The sequence below is a fragment of the Myiozetetes cayanensis genome, unplaced genomic scaffold (genome assembly GCF_022539395.1).
Source record: "Myiozetetes cayanensis isolate MyiCay16 unplaced genomic scaffold, myiCay2020 scf33, whole genome shotgun sequence".
Lineage (NCBI taxonomy): Eukaryota > Metazoa > Chordata > Aves > Passeriformes > Tyrannidae > Myiozetetes > Myiozetetes cayanensis.
Window position 1 is genome coordinate 724,443 of NW_026087555.1, and position 13,888 is coordinate 738,330.

The window sequence follows — 13,888 nt, forward strand, 5'->3', positions numbered from 1 at the left end:
TCTTGAAAATTTTCCAGCTTGGTTGATAGCTCACTGTTTAAATATCAATTTCTGGGCTAGTGACTTAAGGCTTGTAACTTATTTCATTTCTGCTTTTACCTGGGCAATTTTTTTGTTTAAATTTAGGCCCAGTGTTGGAGCAATGTCCAGTATTGTCTGTGTCGTTTAACTCCTGCACTTGTGTTGCATGTCAGCTTGTGGTTTCAAACCACTTTCAAAGATGGCTTTTGAATTCTGCCCACTGAGTGTTTATAGCATCTACCAGCTTGGCTTTGTCCACGTTCTTGATAAGCAAATTCTTCATTCCATCAGGAAAGGCATTATTCATGGCACTTGAGATAAACCCCAGTTGCATACCCTTAGTCAAAGCAGAAGGGCATTGCAGCGAAGCAGAGATCGCTCCGAGCAGATATTTCCATTAGTGTTACGTTCAGTCTGTCAGGATTGCACATAGACCGTTTGGTTGGGTTGCTTTTGAGAAAGCTGTGGATGACACTGCCAGAAACTTTGCTGAAGCCATTGTGAGTCTCTTTTGCCACTTCCCTTTGTCCCCCAAGCTACTCCTCCTGTCAAGGGAAAGGAAAAAAACCCCATCATTTTGATTTATTAGAGGATTCAGTTCTATGATGAACAGCAGCGAATTAATAGGCTGAAATTAGCAGGTTTTAGAGAGGAATTGGTATTGATCACAGGTGAATTGTATTCGTCACTGATCTTTGGTTTTGCCAACATGCCAATACATGGTTTTGCCATGTAAGAAAAGGCAGAATTAGAAACTAATGAAAAAGAAGTGGCTTGAAGGTACAATGCAGGGGCTTTTATATAAGGAGAAATTCAGCAAACTAAAACAAACCTCAAACAAAAAAACCTCAGGATTGTTTGCTTTCTGAGGATGAATGAGAGCAGGTGATGTATATGTAAAGATAGCATTTATGAAAGACTAGAGCTGCCTCATATTTTAGAAGCAGCAAGGCTTGGTTCACAGCACTGGACCATGTACCTGTGTAGCATCAGGATCTGTGGTAGCTGAGCCTTGCTCTTGTGATCTATGGATGGTGATCCAACCATGATAGCATCCACCTGACTTGTGACAAATCCTTGGCTGCTGTTAAATGGCACTCCTGACCTCACCTAGGAAGCATGAATCAGCCATCAGTACCTCACTGCTACTTGTACTGAGTTAATCTCTGAGTTAATGCACCGGAGAGACAACATAGGATAGCATAAAAGACATCAGGACTTTGGGATGATGCCACAGATGTTGTTTCTGAAGACTCTTGGAGAGTTAAAGGGCCTCATTTCATCAGTAGCTCTCCCAGTTTAGGAGTAGGACTGCCCTGCGTATACAAAAGGAGTTGAGAAACCATTTCCCAATGTCTGTGCAGTGTGACTGGGATGTGGGCTCAGTGCCGCTGTAGCCAGAGGACAGCAGGGCTTATAGGTCATCACAGAGGCATAAGTAGGCATTGTGCAGCCTTGCAGTGATTCATACCACATTCAAAGCTGTTGTTCAGCCAGTGTCTTCGATAAGGTTTCCTGCATATTCCATAACTGCTAACTATTCTCAATAGGAAATTTGGGTGTCCAGACTCACACAGGTTTCTTGGATAGATGAGAACCAACATCAAGAGTGGGAGAAGTAATGTTACTTCAGTCTCTCTGAGAACAGGAGACCTGACCACTGAGGAGATCACTTTGCCTATGAGGGGGTGGAACCACCTTACGTGTCTCAGGGTCTGAGGCCTCTCCTTTCACACTAAGACCATATCTCATCCAAAGGACACCAGAGAAAGCAAGGGGCAGGAAATGGGAAATGCATAGTGGGATTAATGTTTGTTTATGTACGTTAAAGGGAATAAACATTGTCTTACTTGTTAATCCTGAATTTGGTCATTTAAACAGCCCTTTTGGTTTATGGTCACAATAAAAATGATCCTTTTTGATGCATTAATGCAGCATTGACCCATTTCCCTACTCTGTTTTCATTTTCAGTAATTAACATAGGGCAGTGCTCTGGGTGCTGACAGTGTACTAAACACATGTAATATATGTCAGATATATCCCACTTTGGGTTTTATGATGTTTTCAGAATCAATTTTCATATAATTTTCAGTTAATATTGCACGTGTTGTTCTGAGTAGCCAGTAAATTTGGAAATTATTATTTGACTTAAGCTTAATCTCTGCAGAGGTAAGTCTTACCACAAGAAGACTTCTGCAGAATCGTACATATCTTATGGATAGACAGAACCACTTCTCAACCAATGCTCCTAGTTTGCTCATCTTGCCCAGAAACAACCTAGTTATATTTTTAGTTCATATTACATTTAGTTCATTGCTAAATGTAATATAAACACTACCCTTAACCAAAACTGTACAGCGTCTTCACAAAAGATGGAGGGCTTGGTATATTTTTTTATTTCATCCTGAGACTCTTTGAGCTCTGACATGAAAAGAGATGGAGAAACAGAATTATTGAGGAAATTCTTAGAACTATCCCTGTACTTAACACCTCTAATGAAAAATATTGTTAGAAGGCTTTCAAGTTCTATTTTTATTTGTTGCAGGAGAGGAAAGATAGTAGTAAGTTACTAAACATCCATAAGGCTAGAAACTCTGCCATGCAGTCTCTAGAAATGAAAATAAACACCTTCTGCATTGTTTTGTTGTCTTTATTTGTTACTGATCATATTTTTCACACTCCTTATGTGCTTATCCTCACCCCTTTTTCCAATTAGGTATTTTCAGGGAGTTCGGTGGTGCGAGATGTGTCCACAACATAGTGAAGTATCCGCAGTGCCGCCAGCATGCCCTGATGATCATCCAGCAGCTGGTGTTATCACCCAGTGGAGAGGATGATATGGGCACCTTGCTGGGACTGATGCACTCGGCTCCACCTACAGAACTGCAGCTGAAAACAGACATCTTAAGGGTAAGTGAACTATTGTTGTTCATGACTCTTGCTCCTGATGTTGTTTCAGAAAAGAAAACACAGAGAAGGGGATTAGATTGTGTGGATGGTGTTTAGCTACTGAATGTAGATCATCTCTGGAGCTGAAATGTGCATTTGTACCAATTTGATCCATGGTTTTTATTTTCTTCCATCTATCCGTGGTAGGTTTCAGAATCAGAGTGAGTGTGTTTTTAGCATCATCATTGGAATCAGTCTTAGTGGATAAAAAATGAGTTTCTACAGTTATGATAATTTTTCCTAGTGGGGTATTGTTCAGTTAAAATTAATGAGAATGTGTGGGGAGAAAAAAGCACGCGTGTAAAACATAAGCTTATTTTCAGTGCTGGCTTGCATTTTCCTGTAGCAAGCTTATTTAATTTTACCAATTTTTTAGCCATGAATGCTGAAATAGTTAATATAAATGTGAGTTGTACTGATCACTGTAGAAGATAAAGCCAAAGAACTTACATGCTTAAGGAAAATAGTGAAAAGGGAGGGGAGTAAGGCTGTGAGTAGAGGAAGAAGAGAGAAAAGTCTTCTCTGTTTCCTATTGTATTAGGGTTTTTGTCTATTAATCTAGACCCAGAATTTCTTCTCAGAGTAGCTCATGTTATTTTTGTAAATTGACATAATACCATTTATTTTAGAGTAGAAAAGCTGAGGCAAGTAGTAATAAGTAAATGAGTCTTACTCATTTAGAGAGCTTGGAGACATCTAGGTTTGTCTCTTTTCAAAGAAGCTGTACTAATTCTCTGGCAGATGAGCAGCTTCATATTATTCCAAAAGACAGAAAGGAAAGCTAGTAATAAAGTTATTAATTTGCAGTGGTTTGTCTATTGAAGTATTCAGTTATTTTTGAGCATGTGTTACTCAAAATACTTAAGGGAAGAGAAAGGATATTGCAGTTCCCCAAAGGATTTAAAATACAAAATCGGGATTTCTGTCTTTCATGTGATCTGTTGTACTTGTCTTCCATCAGTGCCGTTTTCAGAAGTTTTGGTTATGGAACTGGCAGTCCAGAACAGTGTAGTGATATGTCTCTTACTGTTTGTTCAGGTTTGTCAGGAGATGAGATCCTGCCTTCATAGGAATGACAGTCTACCTATTTCAATACCCATCTTCTCAGTGCTTAAAAAAAATAGCAGCATGGTTCTGAAGAAGTAAACTTTTGGTCATAGAAGACTCCCCACTAGCTTACTTTTGTGTGTACATGACAGTTTTCTGTTGTTTATGGTGCTTCCTGTAATACAAAACTTTTTCTTCTGTATTCCATATTCACATGTGTGTCAAACTTCCCATGACAAGTGGGTTTTTTTGCTTGCTTTTGGTTGTGTGGAGAGGCCTTTCCACTCCCAGATTTCACAGATAAATGTGTATTATTCTCTAGTACCCAGGTTCATGTATTTTCTGCTGTCTATACTGTGGCTTTATATTTATTTGTTTAGCAAGTAAGGTTTTATCCACTTTTGTTTCTCGCTCAGGCTTATTTTTAGACAGCAACTCTTAGAATGAAGTCTCACTCAATTCAGAGATTTATAGAGGAAAGCTAAAACTTTTTTGGCTAATTATTTGCTACCTGAATTCACTAACTGAGTTGTTATATTTGGGTGCTATTCTGGGTTCAGAGCTGCCAGGTGCTTCTGCATTGTAGATTTCTAGGAGACTTGTTTTAGGATGCTTCAAGGTTTAGATTCCTCATTGCTTCAAGCAGTCATTTGCCCACTCTTATTTGAAATTGTGAAGTGTGATGGCACAGAAGATTCCTTTCCAATACTATATTCTCCACCTTATCACTAAGAAAATTACCTGGGAATTTTGGGCTCTGTTCTAGGCTTGGTCAGATCTTTTCTGCTGACAGGTTTCTTTCTGCTTAGTTTCTTATTTCTAAATTAGAGGCAATGCTCTACTTTCTCCTTCACTCTTTCTCTTTTTATTTTGTAAGCTTTTGAGTATGAGGACTCCTGCAGTACAAAGTTGGTTGTGGAGACTTCAGGCATTACCCACTTCTGACAAATGACATGAGGATTTTGCTGGCACATCAGCATTTTGTGAACAAAAATGTTCCCACCTTTTTCCAAGCTGTTTATAATGCTGCTGCCTTTTGTTGTTGGTTCTCTGTTTTGATTGTTTGTTTTGTCCATAGGCCCTACTCTTGGTGCTGAGAGAAAGTCACCGCACAAGAACAGTTTTTAGGAAAGTTGGTGGATTTGTGTATGTCACATCTTTACTCGTTGCTATGGAGAGATCTTTGTCCTCGCCTCCTAAGAATGGCTGGGAAAAAGTAAACCAGAATCAAGTGTTTGAACTGCTTCACACTGTGTTCTGCACATTGACTGCAGCGATGCGCTACGAGCCAGCCAACTCTCACTTCTTCAAAACAGAGATCCAGTATGAAAAACTGGCAGATGCTGTTCGATTACTTGGCTGCTTCTCAGACTTGAGAAAAATAAGTCCCTTGAATGTCTTCCCTTCAAATACACAACTATTTCAAAGGCTTTTGGACGATGACCTAATATCCCTGGATTCTGTTTCACCTACTCTCAGACACTGCAGCAAACTTTTTATTTACCTCTACAAGGTAGCAACAGATTCTTTTGACAGGTATGAACTTTGCTTTTTTTCTCCCCCCTTGCTTTTTTTTATCTTCTCACCCTGCCTGCCCTCCCAGTGGTGTTACCCAAAATAGTTTTCTTTCAAATATCTTCACTGCAAGGTTTTGTGTTTCCATTTTAATCTATTCTTTTGTTATTTCACTTTAGTGAGAGGGATTATAAGGTGTCAACATCTGACCAAATAATGACTTAGCTTGCCGGTGTTCTCCAGGGTATGCAGCATTCTCTCTGGTGTTGAATGTTTTTGTCATGGCATCAGTTAAGATAGAGGTACAAGTTTATGGTTAGGTTTGATGTTGTGAAGCAGCCTGTTGGTTGATATAGGCAGGCATGTAGGTTGTGTTATGGTACAGAACTACAAAATTTTTGAGCTTTTATTTACAAAATTTTTATGCTTTTATTAAGTCAAATGGAAGACTCGTTGTTGAATGTCACGTCTTAACTTCATGTTTCCTTTGATACAGAACTTTAAGTGATAAGGTAACATGATTCATTCAGAAACATAGAATCATTTAGGTTGGAAAACAGTCTAACTATAAATCTAGCACTAACAAGTGCACCTCTAAACTGTGTCACTAAGTGCCACATCTGCAGGTCTTTTAAAAACCTCCAGGGATGATGACTCAACCCTTTCCCTGGGCAGCCTGTTCCAATGCTTGATAACCCTTTTGGTGAAGAAATTTTTCCAAATATCCAATCTTAACCTCCCCTGGTTCAACTTGAGCTCACTTCCACTTGCCATATCGCTTGTTATTTGGGAGAAGAGATGAACACTCTCCGTGCTACAGCCATCTCTCAGGTAGTTGTAGAGAGTTGTAACGTCTCCCTTGAGCCTTCTTTTCTCCTTGCTAACACATCAAGACTGACGTCTTGTTTTAGATGGATTTGCATGTTCTTTAAAGTTCTAGTCTGTAAATTACTATTTTTTAAAACACAAATGTATGTCTTAAAGTTGATTCGAATTGACAGCAAAACTTGGTGAAGTGTATGTTGAAGTTCGGCTTGTCTTAAAGTGGTTTTTACCCTTAATTTATCTTAATTTGTACCTTAATTTAAGGTACAAAATAGTAAAATGCAGACCTGAGCTGCTTATCTGGGACCTCTGAAGCTTCTACACTTCAACTGTTGAATGCGTACGACTGTTTTAATCAGATGGACTGTCTAGTTAGTCAAATACAGGGTCTGATTTTCCAAATATTGAAGGTATGGCTGTGTATATTGATACATTAACAGAGCTGCCAGTTAAAACTCAGTGACTAGTAAAGCACAAACTTGATGCTCTTGTTAGGAACATTTTGTCACCAAAGCAGCAAATCTTAATGCTTTTTTCTTCTTTAAAAAAAAAAAAACAAAACAAACAAACAAACAAACAAAAAAAAACAAAAAAAACAAAAAAAAACAAAAACAAAAAAAAAAAACAAACCACCACCCAACACTCCTCCTCCCTCCACCCAAAACAAAATTAAAAGCCAACTCCAGAAATCGATTCATTTGATCTCATTTTAAAGTATTATTAAAGCATTCAGATAGTGGGAGGAAAATTTATATTAAGAATGTGTTACACAGCCTGTAGAAGTTACGACACTGGCTAATGGTAGAGAATGAGGAAACAGTGGGGTAAGTAAATCCCATGGTGATGTTGCTTAAGATACCCTAAGTTCCTCTTTGGGTTTTTTGGCTGTTCTTTTCAGTGACTGCATTCTTCCTGCTTTTTTAAATTTCCTGATCATCATTCATTGTAAAGTTTACATTGACTTTATGTCTTAGCTCTTTTGGTTATACCTAATTTACTGAGGCTTTACTTTCTCCTCTGAATTTCTGCTGTTTAACACTGGAAGATGTTCTGCTTTACTGGTGTCAATAAATCTCTGCAGAGCAGTGAACAAGCACTGCAGAGTCATTCCACAAGAGCAGTACACGCTTTGCATGTCTGGATGTTTACCTGATGCTGTCGTTCCATAGTGTCCTGTGTCATCCGTGTTGTTTCTGAAGAATGGATCCTAATGAAGATTTTACTGGTGCTTTTGTAAAACTAACAAGCTTATGTATGTATGGCCTCTGGTTTCTTCTCTAACCTCTCTGTCCTACCCCTGTCTGTTTTGTCTGTAGTCGTGCAGAACAGATCCCTCCTTGCCTGACAAATGAGACTTCTCTCCCCTCTCCTTGGGGTACGCCAGCTTTGTCCAGGAAAAGGTACCGACCCTTCAAAGAGAAGTTGATTTCACTTCTGATTTCTCTCTCGCTGTTGTGTTTCTTAGTTTGGCGGGGGGGAGGGGCAGTTTTCTCAAGTTGCAGGTTTTTCCTGAGGTTTGCATTTTCACTTGTGTGTTTACTGGATAAAGGTGAGGGCATGTTTCATAGCCAGGCTTAGGCAGTGATGCTGATGGGTGAGATTAGAGGTGTCTCCAGACTCCCCAAGCACTGAAAGTTGGGTTCATGATTCAAACCCAAATAAGGCCTAGTATAAGAGGCCTATATAAGTCTAAGGGCAGTATACATGATACTCTCATGAGCAGTTCAAAGACATTCAGACTAAGCTTGTAGACCAATGAATACAGCAGGATTTATTTTTCTCGAATAATTTTTCAAGAAAAGGTATTTTCAGTAGAAAAGTGGATGGCTTGTTAAGGTGCTCATTTGTTAGTAATTGCACAGAATAAAAAGTAAAGAATAAACCTGTCAGTACTTGACTACCAAATGATGTAGAGACATGCTAAATTAAAAGGTTTGGAAAGAAAGCACAAATGGCACAATTCAGAAATCCTAGTACCCACTTCCACTCACAAGCTACTGTCTTTTCTTATGCATGTTAATGTGTCTGGTAGTTTTTTTTATTTTTTATTTTTTTTAAATAAAGGTTACTGTTCAAACAACAGTGTTACTTACAGGCTTGTGCAAATGATGAAAAGATTTTTCCCAGAGTCCCCAGGGAAGGGAGCAGCCCTTTGCCATCTGAAGATGTAGGTTAGGCAGAGATTTGCTTTTGAATGCTAAAAAGACATTTGGAAGACTCAGGGTTCTCTGAGATGCAGGTGCCATGTGTGGAAAATACAGACATTTTTGCCTGGTGTACTGCTAAAAATAAGCCATCAAGTTTCATGTTTGGAATGTAAAATATTTTGCAAAGGGAAGCAACCAAAGGTGCTTTTGGAAACTGCTTTGAAAGAAATGTTGATGCTCGAGCAGGTTAGTAAAGAGAACCCTTTTTCTGTCTTGCTGAGTGTTGTTACCCAAGTCATACCTGGGTATTCTACAGGGAGTGGCTTGGAAAAGGCCACCTTCACAGTAATCCAGAACCTCTTAGACTGCCACTTCCTTTCTTTTCTAACACTGAGGCACTTAGGAGCAAACGTTGTAGTTTACAAAATAAAAAAACCCCTTAGCTGCCAAAATCCTTTCCCTCTCATTCCCTCTCATTCAAGAAGCTTGAAAGAAAACAACAGTTCTTAGGGAGACTCTTTACAGCTTCAGCCCTGATACTAACCCCCAGTTTTTGCAGATTGCCCTTTCCTGCACTACATTTTGCTGTTCTCCCAGGTGTAACAGGTATGGCTACTTAGGTTCACTGAATTACTCCAACACATGGATATGCAAAGGCTTGCAGCAGAACACACACAGTGCCTGCCAAACAGGAGCTGATTCCAAGGTGTAATGAATAAAGAGTGCCAGATGGGTTGTTGACACAGCCTGATAATTAAAATATAAATATAGCTATATGTGAATAGATACGTTAGGCTTCCCTCGTTTTTTGTAGTACTGAAAATGAAAGCAGTTACTTGAAAACCCGAGGCAAAGATTGGGCAATTTAAAAAGTCATTATCCCTGTGGTGTGCCTTGAGCAGTTCAGGTAAGCATCAGTATAGTAATGTACGTACTTGCTGGGGTAAAGAGTGCCTTGGAAAGGGATTTTCACAAATAGAAAAGGCCTTTGGGTTGTAACAAATTGCGTAAGACTCAAAGCAAAAGTGGACAGAAATGATCGTGCTGGACTGGGTGACTTTTCAAATAGTTTCTGTAAACGCATGTTTTCAAGCAAAAAAATAGGACTAGGCTTTCCAAAAAGCTGTTCTATTTGAACAGCTGTCTGCTTTCTCACAGTTGTTCAGCATCATGTTTGTCATTCCTAGTGAATTCAGTGCCAGTAGCTGGGATCCTTCTACTTTCAAAAGTAAGCAGCTTGGGGTTTGTAGTGCAATGTTATTTTTTCTCCTTAAATGTCAGACACGGTCAGATTCTGTCAGAGTTGACTCTTCTGGGAGAAGTGTTTGCTCTTCTCTTAGTGTTTTCTGTCTTCTTTACTTTACATCCCTGGGATCTCCCTTGCTGTTGCCGCCTGGTTTTCTCCCTTTTGACTTGTAAGACAGGTGCCGGAGGGAGAGAGCTCTGTGGTGTTTGGTGAAAAGAGCAAGCAGACACTGCACACAAATAACTCTTATAAATAAAAATAGTACAGTTCTGCTTTTGCACACAGTCTAGAACAGTTCTCTTTGGACTGATATGGTAATGTCTCGGACATGTCTGCCACTTCTCAAAGCTGTATTTCCCTATGGACTGGTGCCCTCCAAGTGTTATCCTTTATGGAAGCAGAGCAGGTAGGACTCCTGCAGCACAAGGATTGGGATGGCAGTATATGGCTGTCTGCCCTGTTACCTGGAATGCTTTGTTCTTCCACACCTGTATAATTTTAATCAAGAACTCCAGCTTTTTCAGCTGTTTGATTGCTGTAAATTCTGGCAGAAATAAACTTACCTTGATGGGACATTCTCTTTTTTTTTTTTTTTTTTTTTGAGAGGATACTTTGGGCCTGACAGGATGACGTAGAGAACAGAATGTAGCTTTGACTTTGCAGTACTTTTAGCTGTTGTTTTTAGAAGGTTTGGATGGTGATTACTCTTGGCAAATCATATGCCGAGGGTTTATCTACCCTTTCTTTTCAGATGAAAATGTTGTTGTCATTCTTATCAAGAGTTGTAATTAATTATATAGCTAAAGTTTTAAGTATTTTTCAATTACATTTTTTGTTAAATTAGACGGATCTGTACGTCATCTTCAGTACACTGTCTTTTTCCATTGCCCACTTCTTCTTTTCTTCTTCTCTAAAGGGGTCATATGAAGAATGTAGGAGCATGGCTACATTAATTTATTGCAGGTTCCTCACTGGCCCATAGACCTATAACATGCAGTTAATATTTTTGCAGGATTTTGTAGTATCTGTTTTCTCTTTCCTACCTAGAGATATCTTTATGAACTGGTGGGGTTTTTTTTCCCCTCTTGTATTGATACAAGTACTCCTTATGTGGAAAAACTAAATACAGAAGATATTTTAAAATTACATTAAAAACTTAGAGTAATATATGCATTAAGGACATAACAGAAAGCCTAGTCTTGAATGTATTTTCTTTCCAGTTGTATGTAGGGTTTCAGTCCAGGCAGTTTGAAACCAAGATCACATTCATGTTTGTGAATCACACTGAGCAATGTCTCAGGTTTTTATTATGCTCTCCCTGTTACTATTGTGTTATAACCTCACAATGTACCTAATGACTTGAATGGGATGGTGCAAATCAGCAGGCTGAGAAGTAAAATTTGTGCTTGAAAGTGGACAGAAGCTTTATCTTCAAGAATGTGTTGGAGAATGGAATTTCACTAGACTGAAGAGCGTTTTTTAATATAAATGGATATTTACTTTTTAAACTGCATCTGTAAAACTTGCATTGAGATGCTCAAGGTGATATTAGAAAGAGGGAGCAGTTTTCTCCTTCAGATGAGGAGCAGTGCTGTTAGAATTGCATTTCAATCTCTGCATTAAGGCAGAGAAAAGACTTGAGATAACATCTCTCTGTGATAGTATTATCAGTTGTTATGCTTCTCTTAATGCAGTTTAACTTTAAAAGAGACAAATCTTCCTTACCTGCCAGATGTTTCAATCAATGGGTCTGATAGAGAAGTTTAGGAAATTAATGGCTAAGGGTTTATAAAAAACACTAGGAATCAGTACTCTTAGATTGTTCAGGTGCCAAACTTTTCACTAGGAATCCTTTATTGGAACATTATTGAACATGTTTTTCAGTCAGCACAAGAAGCTTGTGCTGTACTTCCTAGTGCTGTTTTAGGCTAAATAATCCACTCTCTCAGCCTTCCCCCGCATATATATTTCTTGCTGAGTGGGTGGACTGTGTATGTGTGTTTAGGATAGAATTGCATTTGCAGAATTCCTTATCTCCAGTCTATGTCCTCTTTCTCCCAGGAGAAAAGATTGCCTCCTTGGAAGTGTCTTAATGGGTGAGACACAGCAAGTCTCCAAGTGTTACTTGTGTTAGGGTTTAGATAAATCTCTGTCACTGAGAAAAGAAGAGAGTAAATGCCTCTTTCAACTGATTTGATAAAAAGAGACCCTTTTTGGCTCGATCAATTTCTTGTAAAACAGAAGGCAATATGTGATCTTCAAGAAAAATTGTTACACAGAGTTTGTTCTATTTCATCTTAACAATAAGTGTTTATGATAAATAGCGTGAGAATATGGGTGGTTTGGGTTGAGGTTTTTCTGGTTTGTGGTTTTTTGGGGGGGGAGGGTTGGTGTGGGTTTTTTCTTTTTGTTTTCTTTTTTTTGAGGTGAGCATGAGCCTTTCGATTTCTCTTTTATTTCTAAAGTACGGTCTTGAAAGCATAGCTCAGTAAGCTGCTCATGCTGTTTGTGTATTGAACCTCATGCTGAAAGAAGAACGGCATCAAGCTGATACCTCCAAGAGTTTCAGTGGGGAACATGTCTACAGTTCACAGGACAAGTCATTACTCCTAAGTCAGTGTGTCAAAGCCTCTTTTGCCTGGATCAGACTAAAGAAGGTTAATGTGAAACTAAATTACCATAGCAGTGGTGGAAAGACTGAGAGCATACGGTTTACTGGCAGAGGTATGCACAGAGACCACCTTTCTGTTCCCAGAGCTGATTGGAGATTGCTGAGAATTTTGTAATAATGAGTTTTATAATCAATTGCTAATGAAAAACAAAAGGAGAGAAACATATTCAAAGCTGAATTCACCCCTCAGAACAGGAGCAGTGGTAGGTTGCACACTGCAGTTGTTGTGTGCTGCCACTGCAACTAGAATAAAAAGAGGGAGGCAATAAAGGCAACCTCCAGGTTCTTCAAACTGTGTAGCACCTGGGGAGAAGACTTCCGAGTTCCAGAACAGTTGAGAAATTGAAACCCTTCCAGGCTGTCTTTAGGGAAACATGCCCTACAGGTTTGAGAAGAGGAACACACTTGGTCTAACTGAGTGAAGAGAAAGGAGAGGGGAGTAAAGTCTATAGGCCAGTACAATTTTACAGCTGTAATTTAACAGAGCTCGTAATAGATGGGTGTTGTAACCATGAGATGTTTTCTGTCCTGCAGGCACGCATATCATTCTGTTTCAACACCTCCTGTTTGCCCTCAGAAAAACATAGCTGATGTGAAACTCCAAACAGGAGCCACGTCCATACAAAGCTCTGATGCGGTCATTATTCACCCTGGTGCTATGCTTGCAATGCTGGATCTTCTGGCCTCTGTTGGATCAGCTACACACCCAGAGGTAGGGAAAAATATTCTGCGGTCTTCAAGCTTTGAGAGTGACCGGGGAAAAAGGATGACTGTGGGAAATAGGAAAGCTGATCATGTCCTTTTGTTTTGTGCTGAAAAACTTAATATATTTCATAGACTATTTGAGTTGAATGACTGGTGACATAGAGGCCTGATAGGAATTGTTTTATTTCATAGGCTTTGTTTTGTTTATCTCTTTCAAATTCCTGGCAGCAATGTAAATTTAAAGAAAGGTCTGAAGTGGCCATCAGATATGTTTCCAAACACTGGGATTAATTCATGTTTTCTCCAATGTATCAGGTGTTACTGCCTAGTGTGAGGAGGATGCAGGATTGAGTGTTATAGCTTGGGGCATATGTGCTGTTTGCATATATCTTACATTTTGTAGCGATTATTATGATGATGGCAGGGAGCAGAATGAAACCCCTTCCATCAAAGGGGAAGCGATGAGCAACCTGGTGCACCACTTAGACACACACAAGTCTATGGGGCTGATGGGATCTTCTCAAGGGTACTGATAGAGCTGTTGGAAGGGCTCACTAAGGCACTTTCCATCATCTGTCAGCAGTCCTGGCTAGTTGGGGAGGTTCCAGTTAACTGGAGATTAGTGAACGTAATGCCCATCTACAAGACTGGCTGGAAAGAGGATCAGGGGAACCACAGGTCTGTCAGTCTGACCTCAGTGCTGGGGAAGGTTATGGAGCAGATCATCATGTGTGCCAAGACACAGCATGCACTGAACAGTCA

General features: G+C 39.4%; 1 protein-coding gene across 11 annotated transcripts in view; it reads left to right on the forward strand.

Moving 5' to 3' along the window:
* WDFY3 (WD repeat and FYVE domain containing 3) overlaps positions 1-13,888 on the forward strand; it is a 167,039-nt gene that overhangs the window by 84,175 nt on the left and 68,976 nt on the right. For 9 of the 11 annotated variants that reach the window (XM_050327291.1, XM_050327290.1, XM_050327292.1 and 6 more), the window contains 4 exons: positions 2,738-2,931; positions 5,096-5,553; positions 7,674-7,757; positions 12,956-13,133. In XM_050327291.1, coding sequence (XP_050183248.1) covers positions 2,738-2,931; positions 5,096-5,553; positions 7,674-7,757; positions 12,956-13,133 — 914 coding nt within the window. The remainder of the gene's footprint in view (positions 1-2,737; positions 2,932-5,095; positions 5,554-7,673; positions 7,758-12,955; positions 13,134-13,888) is intronic. The other 2 variants (XM_050327293.1, XM_050327296.1) reach the window with 1 other exon arrangement.